Source organism: Rhea pennata, chromosome 1 (assembly GCF_028389875.1).
Source record: "Rhea pennata isolate bPtePen1 chromosome 1, bPtePen1.pri, whole genome shotgun sequence".
Lineage (NCBI taxonomy): Eukaryota > Metazoa > Chordata > Aves > Rheiformes > Rheidae > Rhea > Rhea pennata.
The window spans coordinates 14,717,070-14,740,626 of NC_084663.1; the positions used below are offsets into that span (position 1 = coordinate 14,717,070).

General features: G+C 35.1%; 1 protein-coding gene across 6 annotated transcripts in view; it reads left to right on the forward strand.

Annotated features, from left to right (window-relative positions):
* KMT2E (lysine methyltransferase 2E (inactive)) overlaps window positions 1-23,557 on the forward strand; it is a 69,490-nt gene that overhangs the window by 19,315 nt on the left and 26,618 nt on the right. For 5 of the 6 annotated variants that reach the window (XM_062581950.1, XM_062581935.1, XM_062581911.1 and 2 more), the window contains 9 exons: window positions 543-727; window positions 7,212-7,323; window positions 7,674-7,903; window positions 9,739-9,819; window positions 11,103-11,161; window positions 17,046-17,218; window positions 18,635-18,673; window positions 20,931-21,143; window positions 23,163-23,293. In XM_062581950.1, the coding sequence (XP_062437934.1) occupies window positions 657-727; window positions 7,212-7,323; window positions 7,674-7,903; window positions 9,739-9,819; window positions 11,103-11,161; window positions 17,046-17,218; window positions 18,635-18,673; window positions 20,931-21,143; window positions 23,163-23,293 (1,109 nt within the window). In that variant the 5' untranslated portion in view covers window positions 543-656. The remainder of the gene's footprint in view (window positions 1-542; window positions 728-7,211; window positions 7,324-7,673; window positions 7,904-9,738; window positions 9,820-11,102; window positions 11,162-17,045; window positions 17,219-18,634; window positions 18,674-20,930; window positions 21,144-23,162; window positions 23,294-23,557) is intronic. The other variant, XM_062581926.1, reaches the window with a different exon arrangement.

Genomic DNA, 23,557 nt, shown 5'->3' on the forward strand with positions numbered 1-23,557 from the left:
TTATTAATTATAGTCAATACTGAGGTACTGCTACTGAAGCTATTAACATTTTAAAAATATTTAGCTTAATTTTATAAGTTTTCATATACTGGAGGAGATTTTTCTGCCACTTCCGTTCAGTTTTTCACTTTTTTTGAGTAATCTAGTAGTTCAAACAAATGTAGGTGAGTAAAATGAATGGAGGATTTTTTTTTCTTTTTTGCAACTGTTTGCAAAATTTGTTGTAGCATTTAAGCCTTCCAGCTGTTTTTTCAGTAACTTGACTAACTCTGTAGTAAAACCTGAGGAACAGATAAGCATTATTGAATATTGTTGGTAGTGGGTTTTTTTTAAAGGCTTTAAGGTTATCGTCATGCTCTTAAAATAAGTGTATTTGAAATGTTAAATTTTCTTTAAAAGTTGTTTGTTAGTTTTCTTTTTGCTTGTCTAAAAGCTCTAACTACTGTAAGTGATATATAATAAAGGTTTATTTGAAAAAATGCTCCATAGAATAGTTTGTTTAAAAAATATCTGACTGTCTTCTGTTCTTTGCTTATTAACAGGGTTTGTGGATGCACTTAGATGTTTGCAATGAGCACTGTGGCTGGCATGCCCCAGTGTTTTGGATACCAATGCATAGGACTCCGTAGTAATCGAATTTATCAGAAACGAACGTCATGAGCATAGTGATCCCATTGGGGGTTGACACAGCTGAAACTTCTTGTTTGGAAATGGCTGCAGGCTCAGAGTAAGTATGTGAGCACAATTTGTGAGTGTTTTGGTTTTTGTTTTGTATCATTTTGTTTTTCTTACTGATGATTGTTTGAATACATTTGGACAGAACTTAATCTGCTTAGTTATGTTGACTTTTTAACAACTTTTTATTAACTATTCTTAAAAGCCAGTTTCTTCATTTTTGGGGGAGGGTAAAGTTGAAAAGCTGAACTGTTCCACAGATACATATTTTTCTTATTCATTAAACTGAAAAAGACAAATACTGCTTAGTTTGCTAAAATGTTTTACCATTTTTGTTTCCTTAGTTTTTTGATTTCCTGCATTAGGAAGATAAATTCTTTTGGACTGGTAAACTGCAAGAAAGCCATGATGAATTAAACAAGGATATGTGTATTTTTTCAAAGTCAAAGGCCTAGTTTAATTATCTAATACAGTGTCTTCATGAAGTTTTTTATATTGAACTATTTGTAGAAAAGCATCTATCTGGTAATTATTCATTTCACTCAGTACAACAAAAGTGGGTAGCCATGATTACAAAGAGGCAAAGAAAATCTGGGTTTGAGAATCTCTGCCTTTAAATGAAATGAAATAAATATGGTGAATTTCTGTGGGTTTTTTTTTTTTTTTTAATGCTAGTATCTGATTCTGCAGTGTTGATGGGCCAGAGTTTAGGTGGTGTTGATCTCAAAGTACCTTTGAAGAGTGGAAATTTTACCTATCAAAATAAATACCTTTCCATGTGTGCAGCATTCATCTGGCTGTCAACTCTTGAGAGAAGAAATAGAATTTTTGGTAACTTTACTACTTCGAAGAGTTAAGAGACCAAGCTGTTATGATTTTTATGGGTTTGCAAAGGCTCATGATCCAGTTGGGCTTTTTATAATCTAGAAGCAGTAGCAATTTTTCTTTTTTCTATTTTCTCAGTTCCTTTTGCATTAGAAGATCTGACGTGTGGCTTTTTGGGGAGGAGGGCAAAGATAGGTGTCACAAGATATTTAGTATTAAAGATTGAGTTTCTGTAAGATGCAGTGAATGTAAGATGCAGCGAAATACGTGTACTTTACATGCTCGTAGAAAATCTGCAGTTCACTTGGAAAAATGATTAGATTCTTTGTTTATATTAAATTTGTTTTGGAGAAGTTTTTTTTTTTTTTTTTTTTTTTTTTTTTTAAACCACTTCAGATATGTTGCTTCTCTTTCCCCTTTTCTGCCTACACAGTCTTCCTCTGGTAATGGTAAAGGCTTTCCCTATGTTTGGTTGCTACAAGGACAGGTATGCCTGTTTTGGTTATTGAAACAATGGATTTGATTTGTTTTACATGCTGTTTTTGATGCTTGAGAGTCTCTTACAACAAAATAAACTTCACAAAGTGGCCCTTGATTAAGAGTAAATAATGGGTGCATGGAATAACCAATATGAACTTACAGCTTCTATGCAGTCTTTAATACTAGTATGCTTGCTTGAAAGTCTGTGCTAATTTAGCACTATTGCTTCTTCTAAGTATGTCTCTCTTGTCAAATTTGAAATATATTCTTTACAGACTATGTGGCAAGAAAAAATATTAAACAGCTTTCTAAATGAATGTTTCTCCTGTGTTTTCAGTTGTATGTGAAGTTACTTTATTCTTCAAGGTGATTTTGAGCTACTTTAGAAAATCAAGAATTCTCATCATGGAACCTCAGCACTTTAATGCCTCAAGTTGCTTTGTTGATCCTTCATATTGAACACTGATTTCCTTAGTGTAGAAAATTCTTGAAGAAATTTGAGAACTATTTGCAACTCTTTCTATTATATTTTTATGTGGAGATCTCTTATGTTTAGAGAAGATCATAATTTCCCAGGTTGCCAACATTTCTTGCAGACACAGCAACCCATGCTGAAATTTGAATAAATAAACACAGTTGTCAGTATAAACAAGATACAGTTCACAGTGTTACTTGCTTGATACTGTGGCATAGAGGCCCAGTTAGGGATTGCTTGGCTTTAGTTGTTGTCTATTAACACTTATTCATTAGTGTTTTCCACTATATTTATGCTGAACAAGGTGTAGTTTCATGATTGGCTTAGTCTGATTCAAAAACTATGTCGTTACATAAGGAAGTTTGACAAAACTGTGTCCTTAGCCTACCTGCTCATACAGTTGTAAAAAAATTTTAACAAGGTTTTTTAAACATTGCTTTCAATTCCAAAATTCATAATTAAAAGCAGTCTTTAGCATGCTGACAGATCAGAGGTTACACAAGAAGCGCTATCTTTAAAAGAGGAGAAGAAAATTAAAGCTTATTAAGAATTCCTTGGAAAACTTTTGTCTGCTATTACTTCTGTTCAAATAATTCTTTTTTTAAAAAGAACTTTTTTTCTTTTGGAGAGTGGATATAGATTGTTGGTAGTGAATATAGATTATTTGTTAACATTTCCCCACCCCATCCCCCCAAGTGGGAGGAATTGGAATTTCAGGAGTATGACTGGCAGGTCTGGTATTGCTTTATGGGTTGCTAAAGCATGTGCAAACACAGAAGGGGGGGAATGGCAAACCTGTAGGAGGAGGAGCCCTGAAAAACTCTTACCACTAAGCATATTTTTGCCTTATACTTTAAATTGAAGTATAAGCCCATTAAAAAGATGAATATTTTACCTTGTTACATACAACTTCATGTATATTTAATAATTATTGTAGCAAATAGCTATGTGGATAATAATTTTTTTAAGGTTGGAATTTTCTTACAAATACAGTGAAATAATCTCTTTAGTTTCTTGTACCGAAGTAAGCTTTCCAACAGTTCATCTTCATTGTGCCGTACTTGTTTAAACAGAAAACAGAAAAATTATCCTGTGTATATTTCAATGAAACTCACTATACATGCAATATTATACAGACAAATTGCAGCCTGATAGCCAGAGCAGTATGATCATATATACAAAATAACTTGTTTTCTGTTGTTATCTTAAAAAGAAATAGACAAAACCTACTTTCCTATACCTATCAGAATGATATATTGCAGAAATATTTTCTCTAATTAAAAAAAAAAAAAAAAGAACAAAGAAATTTGAGACACAGAAACAAGAGGTTTCATTTGGAATTTTGACAAATGCTTTTACGAAGTGCTGCATCTGTAGGTTACGGCTATAACATTGTGTAAAAACGTTGTAAGTAAATACTTGTAAAAAGAATAATTGAACTTTCACAGCCTAAAACATCGGTGCTCATCAGCTCTTGAAAATCTTAATTTTAGTGAAAGTTTCTTTTCCTTTTAAATATCTACTGTTATGTAGAGCTAGTTGATGGCCCCAACTTCTAAAGACTGGTTATATTTTACATGTTAGTCAAAACACGGTTCTGTTTCTTTTATAATCATTAGTCATTCAGAAACACAGCAACGTATATAAAAGGAACTAGAAGAAGACTTCTTAAGGAGAGTTTTTAACTATATTGCTTAGAATGATTTATAGCAGATTCCTTTAACATAGGTGAAATAAAAACTGGTAGGAACTGAGATTTTTGTGAACTTGACTGAGTTCATGTGTTTTCCTTACTTTGTTTCTTTCACTATTGCCATCTGCTGGCAATACGCAGAACACTTCAGTGTGCACTCTTCCTGTAAACTTGAACATCAGGAAGTGACCCAGAACATGAGTTGTTTTGTCTGGAGAGTGAAATTTTTTTTTGAGAGGCTTTTAAAATGTAGGCATCTTGCTGCTGTTACTTGTATGAGAATATGAATTCATATACAAATTTCTGTATTCCTGTTTTCAGGTTGCAAAAATATTCTTAAATCACTGCAACCCATGATATGAGAAAGTATTTTTTGCAGTGCTTCTATGGTGCTGTTACTTTGCAGTATTTAGCACAACTTTGAATTTGCTAACCTTAACACTTGACAGATCAATATATATGACATTTTAGCAAATAACATGGTCAACATATCCTAAATGATTTATAAATTGCTAGTCTATGTAGAAGTAGATTTAAGGAGTGTAATATATTGTCTTGCTTCATCTATTGCAAGGGATGTAGAGTCTCTTTTAATTTTTGTTGGTTTATGATGTATAAACTCTCTTTTTAGGGCATGTGTTTCTGTTCTGGTGTCTATCATTGAATTCTCCCGCATTGAAATAGCTGATACTTAAATTGTGTGTGTGTGTTTTTTTTTTTTGTTTTTTTTTTTTTTTTTTTTTTGTTACCTAAAAATGGAGGAAAATCTTCCACTAATCGTGACGTTGCTGGAAAAGAGAGTGTACATTAATTCCCTGCCTCCTATATCAGTACACTTTTCTGCTCTGAAAACTGAGTATTGTTTGTACACTGAAAAAAACGGATCTAAATTGAGCATCAAGTGTGTAGTAGATAAGGGTAACCATGCTACTGGTTTCTTTCTCTTCAATAAGCATTGAAGAACTACAGTAGAAACAATACAGTGACAAAGACTTTGGAATTAAAAGTTCTCTTCTCCCTCTGTCTGAGCCATGATGGGTGGATAATCAATTTCTAGTTCCTTGTCAGAAGAACTGACTGAATCAAATTAACAGAATGTGATTACTAAGGTATTAGTATATAAATGTAGGCAAATCTGTTGGAAAGGCACAGTTTTTCCAGCTCTTGTGTCTGAGATGTTTTGTTTTGGGGGAGAGGGCTGTTTGTGGGTAGGGGTCTTTAGTGTTGCTGAAGCTAGCAAATCTCCATCCTTAGAGATGCTCAGTATGTGACATGGTCCTGGGCAACCTGCTCTAGCTGACCCTGCTTGAGCAGAGGAGTTGAACCAGGTGATCTCCAGAGGTTCCTTTTCACATAAACTATTCTGTGTTTCTGTGAAATTTTCAGCTCCCCTTAGAAGTTTATTAGAAACTCTGAATAAAATTATTTTTAAGCAAGGATGTTCAGCTTACTCTGGTATGATCAAATATATGAAGATTTTACTGGACCTGTGAAATAACTAAGGGCAGTTGTCCTCAGAGGCAGTTTTTGTCTTAGGCAGTGTATGTGAGTTCTGTTTCTAAGTTGGTAGTACTTCATGTGATCTGCACTCTTGGTTGCGCGTGCGTGCCCTCTCTCTCTTTCTTAATGCAGCTGATGACTGCTAGACGTTAGTGTTTTCAAAAAGATATTTGTTCTTTGCACTTTAGAGAAGTCTTCACACAACAGCATTTTTACTTAGTGTTTTTTTTAAGCAATTTTGTTGTACAGGAACAACATATAGAAAAAAGATAATGAGAAATGCACTACTACAGATGTTAATAGGATCCTTCATAGTAGATATGAAAATACTGTATGTTTTTTGATTAAGCTAATAATGATAAACAATAGCATATTTTTATGTTAGCAGGAACTTCTTGATGTCCTTTTAAATCAAACTAATACCACTTACAGCAGAAAAGCATTCATATTTAATGCGGGTCTGTGTCTAAAAGCATAGTTATTTCTATTCCAGGTTAGGATTCAGAAAGACCAACTTTAAAAATTATTTAAAACAGCACTTCAAGGAATAAGTATGTTATTTATGTACTTGTGTTAGGAAATAGTTGATACATAATAAAACTAAAATAATGGAGAGCTAGGAGTGCGTGATCTGAGGCAGAAGCCACTTTAATTCGTTAGATATTTATATCGTGCTATGCCTCTTGGTGTAAAAAAACTTCTTTAGGTAACTGGGTTCATTTGAAATTTGTCCTAATGTGATTGGATCATACAGTGCAGTGAAAAAGCTGCAAGTTACTGACCAGATGAACATCTCAAGTCATGAGTGTGTATGCTTGCATGCCCAAATGAATATAACTAAAGTTTGTCTGTTAAAGTTTCACTGTAAAACTTATCTTGCAAATTTTTCTTCTTTCTTTGATACATTTTAAACTCCCCAGAACAATAAAGTGTTCTTTTAAAGATAATTTGCCTATTCATGATTGCTGTTTGCAGAAACAGTCACAGTATACCACTGCTGTGGGTACTGGTTCCTATAGATGAAGGGTGTTGCCCTGATACTGCCACTAGGTGTCATTGCAGAATCAAACAGGATTGGAGGTAGTGAAGTGACTGTATGGACCAAGATTTGCAGCTCTGAGATTGCTTCTTGTTGTATTTTTTTTTTTCCTCATAATTAAACTCAGGTCTTTTCTGCAGGTTTTTGCTATACCTATATAAATACAGGCATTTTAGTAACTCTGACAAACTGCATAATCTTTGCTTTTCTGAAGTACTTCTAGATTGGCAGAATATCTGAAAAGATTCAGCATTTACAGTTTTAATTCTTCTGAAGAACATTTTGTAACTCTAGAAAAGCTAGAGTTCTATGCCACTCCAAGAGCTTCTTTTCAGATGATAGAAAAGAGATTTGGAGATGAGAGGGAGAAAACAAAACAATCCAACTCCTCCCCTCAATTGTTTGGATTGTTCTGTTCTTTTTTTTTTTTTTTTTTTAACTGGAACAGCAGGTAATTACTTAGCCATTGTGAGACAAATATATGTAATTCCATATCTGTTTTTCTTCTATCTTTTGCTTTTCAGACCAGAATCTGTAGAAGCTAGCCCTGTGGTAGTTGAAAAATCGAACAGTTATCCGCACCAGTTGTACACCAGCAGCTCTCATTCACACAGTTACATTGGTTTGCCCTATGCAGTAAGTTTCACATTAAGTATTGTATATAAAATAGATTGTGTGAAATTTGCTGTTCTTCACTAGAATAACTACTGGTTTGCGATTAGAATTTTATATTTTATTTGATGTTTGATAAATTTAGTAAAATGGTGATAAAAAACCAGATACAGAAAATAATGCATTTAATTTTGCGACAAATGTAATTGGCAAGGCGGAAAACAAAATGAGGAAGAATAATGCAGAAATAACAGTTTAAACTGTGGTTAGAAAAATGCAGTTCCCATAATTTATTTTTAATATTTTGGCTTAAGTAACCATCTGAATATATGAACATTTAAGAGCTATAATTTATCTTTCAAATAAAAATCTAGGACCATAACTATGGTGCTCGGCCTCCTCCAACACCTCCAGCTTCTCCTCCTCCGTCAGTGCTTATCAGCAAGAATGAAGTAGGCATATTTACCACTCCCAACTTTGATGAAACCTCCAGTGCCACTACCATCAGTACATCAGAGGATGGAAGCTATGGAACTGATATTACCAGATGCATTTGTGGCTTTACACATGATGATGGATATATGATCTGTTGTGACAAATGCAGGTAATTAGTATTAAATGAATCAAAAAGATAAAAATGACTTAGAACTTCAAGCTGCACTGACAAAGTAAGTGCAACTGAATGGTTTTCTAATTTTACTGATTCATAAGACAGAAGAAACTTCCTTCATCAGAACAGTGTTGTAAGGTTGTTCAGCTAATAGATAGTTGATTAAGGCCAGAGAGTATTGTACACTTTATTACAGTTTTGACTACTTGTATCAGTGGTTTTTACGCTTTTATTTATTGCTGCTGTAAGTATACCTCTTTCCTCCTCTAAAAAGCGTCTCTTTAGTTTGTTTTGTTCTTTTTTTCAAGTAGTTTGTTACTATAATGGAATAAGAATGTAGAGATTGATTCTTGATCTGAATGTACCAAGCAGTACCAACTTGGTTCAGTTGTTTTATAAACTGTGTATATGTAAACCAAATAACTTGCAGGAAGTTAAATATGTGGCAAAACCTGGCACATAAAAGACAAACTTCTCAAATACTAGATTCTGTGCCCATGGTGTTTCTGATATAAGAACTCTTTAATCTGCAAGAGACCTAATAGTCTATTAAATTCTTAAATTTCTTAAAATTACTTGCTGAGTACTAATTTGGGAAGCTGAAGTTAAATGTTTGAGCTTTCATGTTAATGCTTAAGTTCCTACTTGATTGTACTAAAGCAAGTAGGTGCTACTAAATATAGAACATTGGAAAATTCAGGCTAGTGATGCTTAACTGAGAAACTTAGCAGGAGAAAACAAAAATTTCTCGAATTATCCATTATTAATTAGTCTATATAATCACGTTCAATATGTTTAATGAACAAAGTGATGCTGCCAAATTTGCCAAGATGCTGTATATTTTTAAAATCGTAACAGCTAATTAAAACAAATTTGAGCTTCATTTTTCTGGCTGCTTTAATTGCAGGCTTGGTTTGAATTTTTGATGGTCCTTGTTTCTGATCAAAGTTTTCTCTTACTTTGAGATGTACTTATATGTCCTTCTAGTAGTGGAGGTGCAGACAGTCACAGGTTAAGCAGTGTATGTCCCTGTAAAGAGGCAGTTTTCTGAGGGATTGGGAAAACTGTGGAAAATTTTGCAAGTGGAAAGGACAGCAATGATTTCCATATCCCATTTTTTTTATAGCAATGTGGAGATGAGTATAAGCTAGTATCCTAGGTTACTCTTCAATCTAGCAGGCAGCCTCTCTTTTTCGCTGTGGAAAGCAGTTAAAGCTATTCCTATGTTTCACAACAATGCTATCAGTCATGCAGTGTCCGCACCTCGGCTGGATCTTGCAGATCTTGCTTGACTGAACAAGTGTATGTGGCCTGGTTAACTTGATTGTAAGTTGACTTGACCCCTGTGGCTTTAGAGGCTTCAGATGCAAAAGCACTTTAGGAATATTCTTTTAAAGTAAGGAATCCTGGAAGCAAGGAATTTTAGAATCCTTTTTGGTAAAGGATACTTACTGCTTGTGCAGAGCATAAGCAGTGCTGTGATGCGTGTTAGTTTGCTGAGGCTGGTTATTTTCACTCTTGCACTCTCTTGTGCAACTTAACCATTTTTGTGTTTTCAGAAAATGTATTTTCCTCGAGTTGGAGGAAAATTTCTAAAAGGGAAAATAAGCCTAAAGAAGCAGACATCAAGAGACAGCCACAAGACTGGAATTACAGTGATCAGTGGTACACAAAATCAGTGAGCTGGAGAAGTTGTGGTGAAGATAGTGATTGATAAGCAGTTTTAGGGAGCATTCACTCTTAAGTCAAGATCATGATTTAAAAAATAAAAAGCTATACACCCACAGTTTTTAAAATTGTACTTAAAATAACTGGTTTTTTTTCCAAAGTGTTTGGCAGCACATTGACTGCATGGGGATTGACAGGCAACATATTCCTGACATATATCTGTGTGAACGTTGTCAACCGAGGTGAGTAGTTCTCATGTTTTTGAACTATAAATAACAAGAATAAATCGAGAATATAAGAACTGCTTTAAACAGATGTTTGTTCTTTTAAAAACTTAGTGACCCAATAAGAGAAAGAGTAGGTTTGTTTTGCATTAAAAGAAGGTGAGGTGTACTTCTTATAAACAGAATTGGTGGTTCTTGGATTTAAGCTCAGGTTCTCTGAAAGTATCTGTAGTTGGATGACTTTGCTATATCAAAAGTAGAAGCAAATCCCTATCCCTTTTTGCATACTTCCCCTCTCCCCCAAAGTAAGATTTAAAGAAGAGATGCTGAAACATCCAACAGGTTAAAAGACAAACCATGTGGCATAATTCTAGGAATCTAAGGAGCTACATTTTTGAGGCAAATGATCTTGCCATTTCCTTTCCCTTCAGATTGTTCATTGCTTCATTTCAGTAGGTGGCACGGATAAACAACTACATACTTACCAAATAACATCGATTCCTGCATGCGCTCTCAGACTGGGCAGTATATAGACAATCCATTTCATGTTTTCTTTCATGGTTGTCATGCATGGAGAACCCTAAACAGCAGTGTGTTCAGGTTAGCTGCCCCACAAGCATTTCCCAGCATTTTTTCTTTTTATGATCTCATTCAATGTGCTACAATGCTCATTCTAAGAGTTTTTCACCCTTAAATACATATTTTGATACCTCCTCTGAAACTTGAAGTCATATGATAAGTCATTCTGTTCTTCCTGCCTGGTTGGTTTGTTATACCTGACTGTCATGAAAGCTGTCCTGTGACTTATTCTCTAAGACACTGCAAGCTTATGTTGCTGACTTCTTAATTAAATAGTAAATAAGACATATGTGTTCAGAACACTTTTAATTACCAAGAAATTAATTTTCTTTGGAGAAGCTGTTGAACCTTATTATCCTATGATCTTTCTGTTACTTAATTATTTTGTGGCAGCTATTTTGAGGAATCTGCAAGGGATTGGTCTAATGCTTGCTTATCTGTAGTCCGTGGATCACCTGTCCATCTTTGACCTGTGTATCTGTAATTTTGCTACATTTTCAAGTGATTTGGATAAAACTACTTCTTGAGGATGCTTATATGTACTTTGCATTAGTGGCGTGAAATAAGTATACCAGATACATTTTTATCAGCTAGTTGTATATGTACTGTTTACTCTGTAATAACCAACTGGACATGATAACTATGAAAAGGTCTGCTTCAGTATTTGGATGTGTTAATGCCTAAGTGTAAATAATGGATTAAAATTTATTTTTTAATTGCAGGAGTTTAGATAAAGAAAGGGCAGTGCTGTTGCAACGAAGAAAAAGGGAAAATATGTCAGGTGGGTAAAGAAAGAGCTTAAGAAATTTTCCCCAGTAGAGGTCATAAAAATAATAGTATGCCAGCATGTAGACTTAAGAGTGTATACACAATTCAGTTAACTTATTTAAATTGCTAAAATGTAAACTAGAACTTTGTTTCATGATTTTTCTTAAGCTTATGATTTTTAACTTAAGCTTATTTAGTAGAACTGATATTTTTTGATAGACTTGTTAAAACCTCGCTGTATGTCTTATAAGTGCTCACTAGGATTGATTTGCAGTTTGTGTAGAATGTCTTTAGTATTTTGTGCTTCCACGGTATTAAACAGTTTATAGTTACGGTAGTCTTCAGTGTATACAGCCCAGTGATTCAATGCCTTTCATATGACTTTGTCATAAATAAGATAGCGTTGTATCAGAATGGTTGCAGTTCCAAGCCTTTTGTTAAAGGATGCATTTACCTCTCCCCACCCTTTCTCTTGTTATTGTGGATTAATCCAGTCTGTTTAAACATTATTAACATTCACCATGTGTTGTTAATATTGGATTAAACACCCAGCAGGGTTAGAATACACTTGTTATGCAGTTTACCTCCTTGTAGAAAAGGAGCAGACATAATTTTGAAATCTGTATGTCGTAATAATGTAACTGTGTACATCTTAATAGTTCTGTTTAATAAGGCTACCAGTTCTATTGTTGTTACTTCACAGTGGTTTTATGTTTGTACTGTACCATTTTTGTATGGTAAAGGAAGATAGTGCTGTTTTTTTTTTTTTTTTTTTTTTTTCTAGGAAGGAATTTAGTATCCTGCAAATTTGGGGGGATAGGAGAAAAAGTGTAGTCACAACTTCCCCTCCCTCCCCCATTTTACTTTTTCTTTTTTGTGCTTATCACTGGATTCTTAAGCTGTCAAAAAATCAAAGGAGGGGAAAAAGTTCATGTCGTTCATGTAGGGTTAGCCTCCAATACAAGGAAGGAATTCTGTTACGTCAAACATTTGTATGCTCTGTTTCAGGGAGATAGTTGCCTCCTTGGCAGTTCTTCTGAGTTTGAGACAGAACTAGATACAGACTGCACCAGTTGCTTTCCATGTTGCTCACTGTACTTTACCTAGATTGGAATGAACCTACCCATTCCAGCATGAAGTTCAATCGAGCACTGTCGTGTTACAGTTCAAAAACACATTCAGTAATTGCTTTAGCAAGCCATTTAGTGTTTTGTCTCTCAGGACTGCAGATAAGCAGAGTGCTATACTATATGCAGAATTTCCCAAGCAGGTGTAGGATTTGAGTCCTTATTTTCTCCTTCCCCTTCAGTTAAAACTTAGTTTCCTAGCCTATCCTTGGAAAAACGAGGAAAGCTCCTTTCAAATGAATCTAGGAAAAGGCCTTTACCTATATTTTCTGTAAGCAGTGGTAGATGCTTATAGAACATGAAAGAGGAAAAGCTGAAATAATAAAATCAAGTCTTTTGGGTATTAAATTTAGCTGTCAGTAAAAAGTCTGAGAAATGTTGCCTGAAAATAGGTGTTCCAGCAGGCAGAATGTGAATGTCTGTGCTTCACAATATAGCTTCCATTTATGGATTCATTTATGATGTTTTAGGTAACTGTTCTGTGAAGCCCAATGTGATTATACAGGAAGAAGGGAATTGCTACTGCAAACAACTTGAAAAATCAAATGAGAAAAGGATAGTTTTTATAAAAACAGGAATATCTTGAGTAAGCTGCTGGAGGCAGATTGGAAATCTTGAGGTTTCTTTTTCTATGACAATGAGAGGGATACTAAGTCCATTCTCTTGTTTCATTAAAAAATGGTTTTATAACTCTGTCAATTCTTCCTTCATAGTATAGAGTATTCGCATCCTAATACTATATCTTAATGCAGTTCCATAGCTCATGATATTCCAGTCTGATGATATAATTAAATGAGTTTTATTAAGTAATAATTAAATGAGCATAATTAAACAAACTGTAGCAATGTAGCAAATTCTGAGGGGGGAATTTGGGTGTTTTCGACATCCACAAAATTTACTAAGTCAGATAATACTCCAAGAAACAAATCATAAAATTGTATCTTTTGCCTTTTGTGACTGCAGATGAGAGTTAAGTACAAGTACATATTTCAGTCTCTTTAAATTGTGTTTTATGAAATTCTCTGCCATATACAGAATTTCAGAACTCAGTCTGTCTGTCATAAATTCTGTCCAGCAGTTATCAAAATGTGTTGTGTTTCTAGATTGATGAGTGATCATAATGATCAATCTTTTAAATCTATTCTGTTCAGTTGGTGGAAAAAAATAACAAATGATAAATCTTCAGTATCAAAACAGTTAAAACAGTACTTTTTAATTCTAAATTAAGGCAGATAAGCTCTAATCTTACTTAGCTGAAGTGCAATATTAATTACTCTGATTTATCATCTCATTTGAAACCAAAGTATCAAAGTATGCTTGCTGTCTTTTGAATTTTTATTCCACTAATTTGTGTGCTTGGCCAAATGCACTTTGTATGTGTTGATTGATATTACATGATTCAATCATGTAAAGTAATTCAGAGTATGAGATATCTAATGTCAGACACTAGTAAAAATGTTGTGCTTTTTGTTCTTCCTGCTTGAAATTATTTATGAAAAGACATGATTTTTAAAGTGTCTATTAAATATTTAAAGTTTTTGTAAAGAAACATTCAGCAGCAGCAGAATATTGCTTCTAATTTATAGAGCAATGAATGTACAAGGATCCATCCTCTTCAGGTGGCAAGGTTGCATGATTTAATCCTTATTTGATGAAGTAGCATATAATTAGGGCTATTTTTAATTAGATTTATAAATAATAAGACTTTTCATTTCAAGAACACCTTACAGTAAAATGGCTTTTATTCTAAAAATCTCTGAAGTGTCCCCACTTTTAGCTGTGTTGCCTCTAGAACTTAACATTCGAGAGGAAGTAGTAGATAACTTAATTGTCTAGCCTTAGGAGAGGAGTGTTGAGGTGGAAATTCCATGTGTTGTAGAAGGGGGTGAGAGTTCTAAACTTGCCTGTGTAACCATGAGCCTTATTTCCTGACATCATCTTCAGGAGCTCCACATCTTGAGAGTAGTAGCTTCTTTTCTTCTTTCTCTCTCTCTTTTTTTTTTTTTTTTTTTTTTTCTTTCCCTGGGTCTTTTAGAGGGGAGTGTTTGTACCTGTTCTTGGGCCTGCATTTGTATAGTGGTGTTCGTTCTGTTTTTATTTCCAGTATAAACCATGCATTGAGTTGCTTATTATGGCTCACTGGAGCATGTTCATGAAGCCACATGTGAGTTGTATCCAGGATCTGGTTCTGGAAGGATACTTGTGCTAAATGATTGAGGTTGGAGGGAGAGGTATTTTTTTGTTAAAGATACTGTATGTAGATGTGTTACATGTTCAAGTGCCTTGCTTTAAATTATCAGATCCTGAAATGGTGCTGATGATACCACTCACTACTTAAAGAGAAACGAGTCTAGGCCCATAATAGCTCTTTGTGAAATTTGGAGACTGGATATCTTGCTTTCCATGATTTAAAATCTTCCCTTAGTGTGCTTTATTAAGGCTTTTCAAAGTGAAAGCAGGTTATGTAGGTTTGGAAGGAGTGTCTCGAAACAATCTCATGTAATTAGAAATTAGGTTGAGGTAATACTTTGGAGTAGGCTAGACAACTAGGCATAGACAACAATACTGAATTGCTGCTTCCCTGGGGAAGGGGTGTGTATGTGTATGTAGATTTGTGTGGTGTGTGTGTGTGTGAGGGGGGGGTGGGGGTTTGGTTGGTTGCTGTTAGTTTTTGTCCACTGCAACCTAATAATTCTGTAGGCACTAATATATAAAATTCAACACAGTGTTGTCAGGAGTGCCTTGGGTTTTCATTTCTTACTTGTTGAATGTTTTGCTATTCACTGAAATTCTTCTTTGTGTAGGTATTGCTTCTTTCCATGTGACTTCTTGTTTTGATGCTAATTCAGAGAATAGTCCCAATAGGTACAAACAAGCTCAGAAAAATTAATTAGCCAATATATTAATAACTCTGTATGCACATATTGTAGGTGCACTGTAATTATGTGCTGAACAAACTATTTAAAACATCAGCGAGTTTATAAAATAAGACACAAAGTTAAGGTTGCATTTGTGATATGAGTTTATTCCTTTTTGTTTAAGAATGAAAAAGTAACACATGATCATCTAACTGTTTCTTCCCCATCCTCTGCCTAGTCTCCCTTCTATACACACACCATATTTCCTGTACACAGTGAATGGTGCTGGCCAAATGAGTAGTCATTGAATCTCCTTTTTTTTCTTTTTTTTTTAATTCAGTGTGTAGTCTTGGACTTTACTTTGTTGCTATTCAAACACTTATAAATAAACAGAAATAGCAGTTTCTTAGTGTTCTGTAGTGCTAATTCTTAAGTGCTTCTCGGCTAATGGTAACTCTTTGCGAAATGTCTGTTAGTGAAAGTCTGTTAGTGAAGATCATATGCTGCTTCCACTTCAGAATGAGGAGACAGAAATGCAGAGAAATTGAAGTTAAAATGAACTCAATTAACTTGTCACTAGTTCAAGATACGCAAGACTCAATAACGATCCTTTTTTATGTTAATAGTATATACACATATTGTCATTTATGCAGGCCCAGTTTTCTTTGATTTGTTTTACAAGCCTGAGAACTCAGTTCTGAAAGTCAAGGCCAGTCCCGTAAAGGAACATACAGTTAGTGATTTCTTTACTGCATACTTCGTATTTCTTATGCTTTCACAGTGGAGTTCGCTTTTCTGAACTTGTCTCGTGGTTAAGACAGAGACATTACCATCTTCATACTTCCTCATTTGCTTAATGTCGTTCATCATGCTGTCTTGAACTTCATCAATAGGAATTAACATAGGAAAAAATCCAGAGAAACTAGTAGCTGATGTCTTTTATTTAGTGAAGAAGGTTTCTACAACAGGACTGCTCAATGGTTAAGCCTGATTAAGCCTTATGGCTGATAAGGCAACATTCTTCTGAGCTCAGAAGGAATGTTTTCTCTGCTCTCTTACTAAGTACCTGCCAAGCCTGCTGCACTGCAGTTTTAGAAAGTCTTGTTTAGTGTGAAGCGTATTTACTGAAGGCAGAATATTTGGAGAAGCTTCTTAAATCTCAGAAGTCCGTACTAAGTGTGTTTGAACAGTAGTTTGCTATTTATTTTGTACCATTTTTTCCAGTCCTATACACACTTGACAGCCTTTGATCTTGACAGAACTGGGGTAGGTCTTGCTTCAGGTCAGGAAATGCATTTATCTGACATAAATGCTGATTTGCACCAAATTTCAAGCTCTGATTTTGAGGAATGGAGGTGCACTGCACAAGTGAAAAGCAGCTGGTGGTTTGTGTACGATCTTGTTCTAAGAAGTAAAAAGACTGACTTTTTCTCTTCCTTGAAAGTAGCAGGATTTTATTGTTAGGGGATTTTGAGAAGAGAAGTCTTACAGCTAACTGATATACCTCACCTGAAAAAGGCACTCATCACTGAAATTGGAACTAAAACAGTTGGTTAGGATTTATTCATGACTGAAAATATAATATCCTCATCTGAGGAAAATCACAAAGCTATATCAAAAGTAAAAGCTGTATGTAGGTGAATGAGCTTTTGTGTTTTTAACCATTTTTTGTTCTGGTTCTAATTTTGCTTATAATAAATTTCATTCAACAAATACAGTTGTATGGTAGCCTGTCTGGTGTCTTTTCCTTACCTGGCTTTACAAACACCTGTTGTTAAAGCAGCTTCTCACTGGTAATTCGTTTTCATGCTGTTAAAACTGATGGTGATTTTTGCATATAAGTACCTGGAGTATTTGGCCGTATGTTCTTTAAACAGTATCTGATATTAAAAAAATCTTTTTTCTTTTAAAGATGGGGATACCAGTGCAACAGAAAGTGGTGATGAGGTTCCTGTGGAACTATATACTGCTTTTCAACATACACCAACTACAATTACGTTAACTGCTACGAGAGTTACAAAAGTCAATGATAAGAAAAGGAAAAAAAGTGGGGAGAAAGAGCAGAACATAGCAAAATGTAAAAAAGTAAGTGAATGTAATTCTTTGTTTTATAACTGTGTTATAGGATAAATTATAGCTATTTGATATAACTTATCAAGAGATACTCATTTAAAAAAATAGGGTTTCTTGATGTTAATATTTTGCTACCTGGGTTTAGATCAGTGTAGTACTCTACTGCAGTGAATTATATTGCCACTGCTTTCTTTTCTCTCTCTCCACTGCCATTAATTCAAATTAAGATGTGCAAGTGTGATAGCCACAGAAGTCTAGTTCTTGAAGCAGAACTTGTAATGAGGAATCACTTCTTCTGGACCAATTGATAGAGGTGGAGATGAAGCAAAACAGGCTTTGGGTACCCAGAGAGGAGTTCTGTGTCTGAAAGTTTTCAGTTGTGGTTTTAGTAATGGTGATTTGAGATGTTCAGTTGGTTGTCATGATGTGAGTCTGCCTATTTATTTGAGTTGAAATTGTGTGGAAAGTGCTGTCAGAAAGTAAACTGCTGAACTACTTCGGTAAACAGGATATTGAAATAATACTACTTTAATTACAGACCTAAATAGTGACCTTCAGGTAAAGAAGTAAAAGTACATTGAGTTCCTTTCTGCAAATATGGTGAGAATTGATGAACTGGATGAGAGTTTTGTCCTTTCAAACTGGAAGTCAAAATTACAGTAACCAAAATACTTTATTCAAGATTTCCAAAACAATAATGGAATTTACTTTTGAAGGAACAGTACTGAATATAAATTTGCTTCTACTTTGTGCTCTTCTGTTTTTATTTTCCAATCTAACTTAATTGAGATGATTTAAGAAAACCTTAGAACAGCAAACTTTTTCCAAAAGTGAGCTTCACAGATTATCTGTGACAGCCGGTGCTCTTTGACTCCAGCCACACACCCCAAAATCCATACAGGCATGTGAGTAGGATAGTGAAAGACATGGACTGTTTACAGATGTACCTGATAAGTTTCTGGTGTTCTGTAAGTAACTATTGACTTTTGGGGGCAGGTGTAGCTCAGTTGGTTAGAGCATGGTGCTGCTGATGCCAAGGTCGCGGGTTTAGTCCTCGTATGGGCTATGTTGAGGGCTGGACTAGGTGATCTCCAGAGGTCCCTTCCAACCTTACCATTCTGTGATTCTGCTCTGCCTTTGAATACTGAAAACTGTTAAAACCTGGGAGAAAGGGAGGGGTACCTGGTACCTAGCTCTGAAACCTGGGTTCTGCCTAAGTTGGAATGCTGATTTTTTTTTTTTTTTTTAATATAGCTATTTTGCGGTAGATGATCCTCTGCCTTCTCAATGGTTTAATGTAGCTTATTTCTTCCCTCATCTTCTAGAATGTTTTATTGAGAGCAATCCACATAAAAATCGTTAATTCCTTAATAGTTGGCATTTTGCTTTTCCTCTTAAGAAAATAAATACACAGTATTTTTATTTCAGGCATTTCGAGAAGGATCCAGGAAATCTTCAAGAGTAAAGGTAAACATGGTTTTTTTGGTTGCTGTTTTTTTTTTTTATTTTATTTTGTTTCGGACCTTAATTGTAGCTTACTTAAGGCATAGCTTCAGTTGCTTCCTCTTTTTCTGATTTGAGTTTTTGGTAGAGGTATAACTTAGATCTAATTGTATCAGTTCTCTAAAGTACTCTTCATATGTTATATAATATTTCATTTAAATTAGTCTTTAAGAATTCATGTACCACATACATATCATAGTAATCTTAAAATAAGATATGACCACTACATCTTTTATGCCCTGCATAGTCCTTTAGAAATCCTGCAAAATAGCGTGGTGTAGATTTTTATTCTGAGAAGACTTGAATTTCAAAGATGTCTATTCTGAGATGATGTAGTTTTTTTTTCTTTAAGAGCCAGTGGAGTAATTAGGGCATGCTTGTGCTATGCAAGAGAAAAAAGTTGAGTGCAGGACCAGGACAAGAGGCAAAGGGCACAAACAAACATAGGAGGTTCCACCTGAATATAAGGGAAAACTTATTTCCTGTGAGTGACAGAGCACCGGAACAGGTTGCCCGGAGAGGTTGTGGAGTCTCCTTCTCTGGAGATACTAAAAATCTGCCTGAATCTGGTGCAACATGCTCTAGGTGACCCTGCTCGAGGAGGGAGGGAGGAGGTTGAACTAGACAATCTCCAGAGGTCTGTTCCAACTTCAACTATTCTGTGATTCTGTGACCTCATTTTTGCTGCTTAGCTCAGCCTTTTTAACTTTAAACAGGACAAGACTGAAGTGACTATGTTACTTTTGAAAACTTAAGTTCTGTTCTGGGATATCTAGGTGTATAAACAAGTGGGACACAACTTACATTTCAAATATATAAGGTGATTCACTTGTGACTGACAAATAGTGAAGACAAAATTGGAGAACTGGAGAAGAAAAATCTATTCTGTGCACTTGAATATGCTATTTGTATGTTTCTATTGCTTTTTCATGGTTTTCTTTGCCAACACTTCACTTCTTCATACTGTTCATGTGTAGTATTATTTCAGTGCACAAAAGAACACTTGATCAGTGGTAGATAAACTGAATTACTAAACTACTTGCTATTTTAATAGTATTCTGTAGTGTCTCTGTGCAAGTGGGTAGGAAATGGAGCACTGGCTGGCAGCTGTTAGCCTAAGACTGTTACCACCATTAAGGAGCATTGGTTGGCTGCAGCCTGGCTGCTGCTTGTGAAGTCTTGGAGGTACAATGGTGCTTTCCTTAACAGTGAAAGAGCCTGTAGAATCATTGCAAAAGAAAGTTGTTCAGTAAGGAATAGGCAGGGGGAGAAGTAGGGTTTATGCAAAGCCTATAACATTGGAGTCACAACTTCTGCGCCTTAAAAAGGTACTGGTAGGATTCTGGAAGTTTAGTGAGATGTGAAGCAGAGAGATACAACGTAACCTTATAAGCCAATAGGGGAAAAATTATCAGATGTGTGTATAATAGGATGGAGGCTGGACTTTGAACCTGCTCATAAAAGTTGAGTAGAGTAGAACTAACTTCCAGCTTGGGCACTCTTGGGGTCGTGGTGCAGTGTGATTGAGCAAGGAAACAATGTCAGTAGTCTTCCCCATTCAACTAAAAATCTGTTTTGGGGTTGTATCCATAAGAAACTTGCACTTTATGCGCTTTGTGCTCTCCTGTGAAGTCTTTGACAGCCATGGCAGAGCATACATACCCAGCTTTGCTGAGAGAAATGTATGTAAACGTCAGGAAAACACAATGAAAAACTTACGCATTTAAAACCCTTTGAATGGAATGTCAGGAGCAGGAATGTCCACGTTTGGGCTTCACAGAATTTATTCACTGTGCCTCTTCACAAGGCATTATACAATCATAATCATCTTTTTCTAAAGGGGAACAAAACTTCTTGGTGGTGTTACTGCCATAGACACTTCATATTCTGATACCTCTCTGTTGAGAGAAGAGAATATATTACTGAACTTGGGCAATAGGTATGAAATTACAAGATTTATTAGAGGACAAATAGAATGTTACTGAAACCAACTGAATGAAGTGATGCAGAATTTTAAAATGACTTACTAATTGTAGTAGGTGGAAAAAGGACAACAGAATGAATTTATTTAGACAAGCTTAAATCAATAGCTGTTGTACTTGGGTTGATTTGTAGACTTGCTGAGCTTCTAACTTACTTGTTCTAACTTCTAACCTTTTCTTTTTGAAAAAAAGTATTTTTTCTTCCGTTTTAATTTCTGGTCATTTACTGTAACTTACAGGGCTCGGCTCCAGAGATTGATCCTACTGACAGTTCGAACTTCGGATGGGAAACTAAAATTAAGGCATGGATGGATCGTTATGAAGAAGCAAATAATAACCAATACAGCGAAGGTGTTCAGAGGGAGGCACAAAAAATAGCTCTGAGATTAGGCAATGGAAACGACAAAAAAGAAGTCAACACCAGCAATCTGATTTTCAAACCTCCAGTAGAGGTAGCAAGCTATGCTGTGATGTGTGCTTGCATTATGTGTTTATGTCATGAAGAAGATAGCCATTTAGATACCTTAAAGAAATTCTCTTTCCTATCCTTACATCTTTGTTCTGTCTTGTCTCACAAATACAAGCATCAGAGTTGCTACAGCTTTTTTGAAAATTCATAATTGGTGTATGTTCTGTGTCACTTGTGATTATATCTACATTGGCACATCATTCTCATAAGAATAGCAAAGGTGCTACACTGAGCCCGAAAACTGAATTATCCTTAGAATGGTTTTGTGGAGGCCATGATACAGTAGGCTTCCCTGCTAGTATTTCTGTGCTCTGAGAGGAATATCGGGAGCAGTGAGAGTAGGTAGGAGCATCAGAAGTGGATTTTTTTTCCCACTATTATGACTGTCAGTATGTAATTTTCCACCTTTTTCCTTAAAATGTGGCAAGTCTATTCTAGATCTTCTGGTATTTAAGCAAGAATTTCATTTATCAGTTTGTGAAGGATATTTGTGGTGGTAGCTGCTCTGTTCAAGACTTGGAAGCAAGATCATGGAACGGTTTGATGTTAGTTATTTCAGATAGCAATGACTTGAAGTTATGATCTTAGGTGTGGAAGACTTGAGTTCTTAAATAGCAATTAGGTCATTTTTGTGGTCGTCTTTTAAACTATAAATGGTTTAAGTCATTACAGCCTGGCTACTGCTTTTGAAGTCTAGAGGTGTAGTCTTTTGCCTGCATCATCACATCCATCAGGTGAAGAATTCTTTTTCGCTGAGGAAGGATTAACTTCAGTGATTACATCTGTGCCCATTTTAAAAACTGGAGTTAACAATAACACTTGATCTCATAGGACTAGTTTATTTTCTGTGCCACAATACTGGATAGTTTTACAAGATTTTATTTCCTGTTTAAACAGCTATACTGTTACTCATTGTGAAAAACAAATTTAGCTATGGATTTTACAGTACTATCTTAGACAATTCTTTTTTTTTTTTCTTGTATTGTCTTTTTGGTGAGAGTTAAGATACTATTTGTAGTGACACTTAGTTGCTTAGCCTGGACAAGGCTTTAAACTGTTGGCAGTGGCAAACTAATACAGTTGTCATTGCTAGTCAGTAATTTTTAAAAATTCTTTTGTAAATATATATGTGTATATTAAAGCTTGAGCTGGGAAATGGCAGTTGATGAATTCATTAAATGAACTTCATTGAATTATTGTGTGGAGTTGCATACCATTGAGTATGTGATTCTCTGAGTATTTCTTATGAGGATGACATACTAGCATTTCTTACTCTATCAAAACTTATACTGGGTTTCTCTATGCTTCCATAAATCCATGGATTTGTGAAAGGAACTATAACTGGTAGTAGTCAAAACATTCTAGTTAAAAACTTAAGATGACACTAGATAATATTCAAGCAGTCTGCATGTTGCACTGGAAAGGTAAGTGACTATATAGGAACAAAAAAGTAAGCATTCAGGATGTTTCACTCACTGTATAATGCTCCTTACTGTTTCTTTAACCAGAGCTCATCATTATACAGACATTTTTAGACAGTTTAGCAATGAGGAGGTGGCGTTTTGTTATTGATGTTTGTGTTTACTCTTGCGATCCTCTAACTTGTAGTTTATGAAGAAACTGCAGGATCTCTATATTCTTGGCATCACTTACTTGTGAGTTTAAAAGTAGAACTAAATATTAGATTTCAGCATTTTGTAACAGAAATCTCAAGGACGAGTTACTGTAGCAGATTAATAGAAGCATCTCCACTTCTTTTCATCCAAGACCATCATGTTATATGGGGCATCCTCCTTAAAGGAATATCCCTGTTTATAGAGCCCTTTGCCTATGTGTAGATCACTTTTTTTCCTATTGGAGGTGACAGTTATTAGAAGTGTGAACTCACTAGTTTTTAAGTTCATATAGTGTTGCTTTAGTGGTTGCAGGACTATAATCTGGTGTTAATAATGAAAAAGTTAGTGAAAAAGGATGTTTCATAGATTGATTTTTCTCTTTGTAGAGTTATGTGCAAAAAAACAAGAAAATTTTAAAAGCTGCCAAAGACTTGCCTCCTGATGCACTTATTATTGAATACAGAGGAAAGTTCATGCTGAGAGAACAATTTGAAGCTAATGGATATTTCTTTAAAAGGTTTGTTATTCCAAATACGTTTTAATATGATAACTTTTAAAATACTGTTTTGCTGGACTCCCACTTCAGATACCAGTGGATTTTATTTACCAGTAATGTCTCTAGATTCTGCTGTTTTTCAGTTAAAAAATAATAGGGATTGTTCTACCTGTTCTACCCCTTCTCTTCTGGATAGTCTTACAGTTTTACTCCAAAATTAATTTCCTCGTGCTCTTTTTGCTCTACCATGCTCTACTACAGCATTCTTGCCTGTTAAGTTGTATT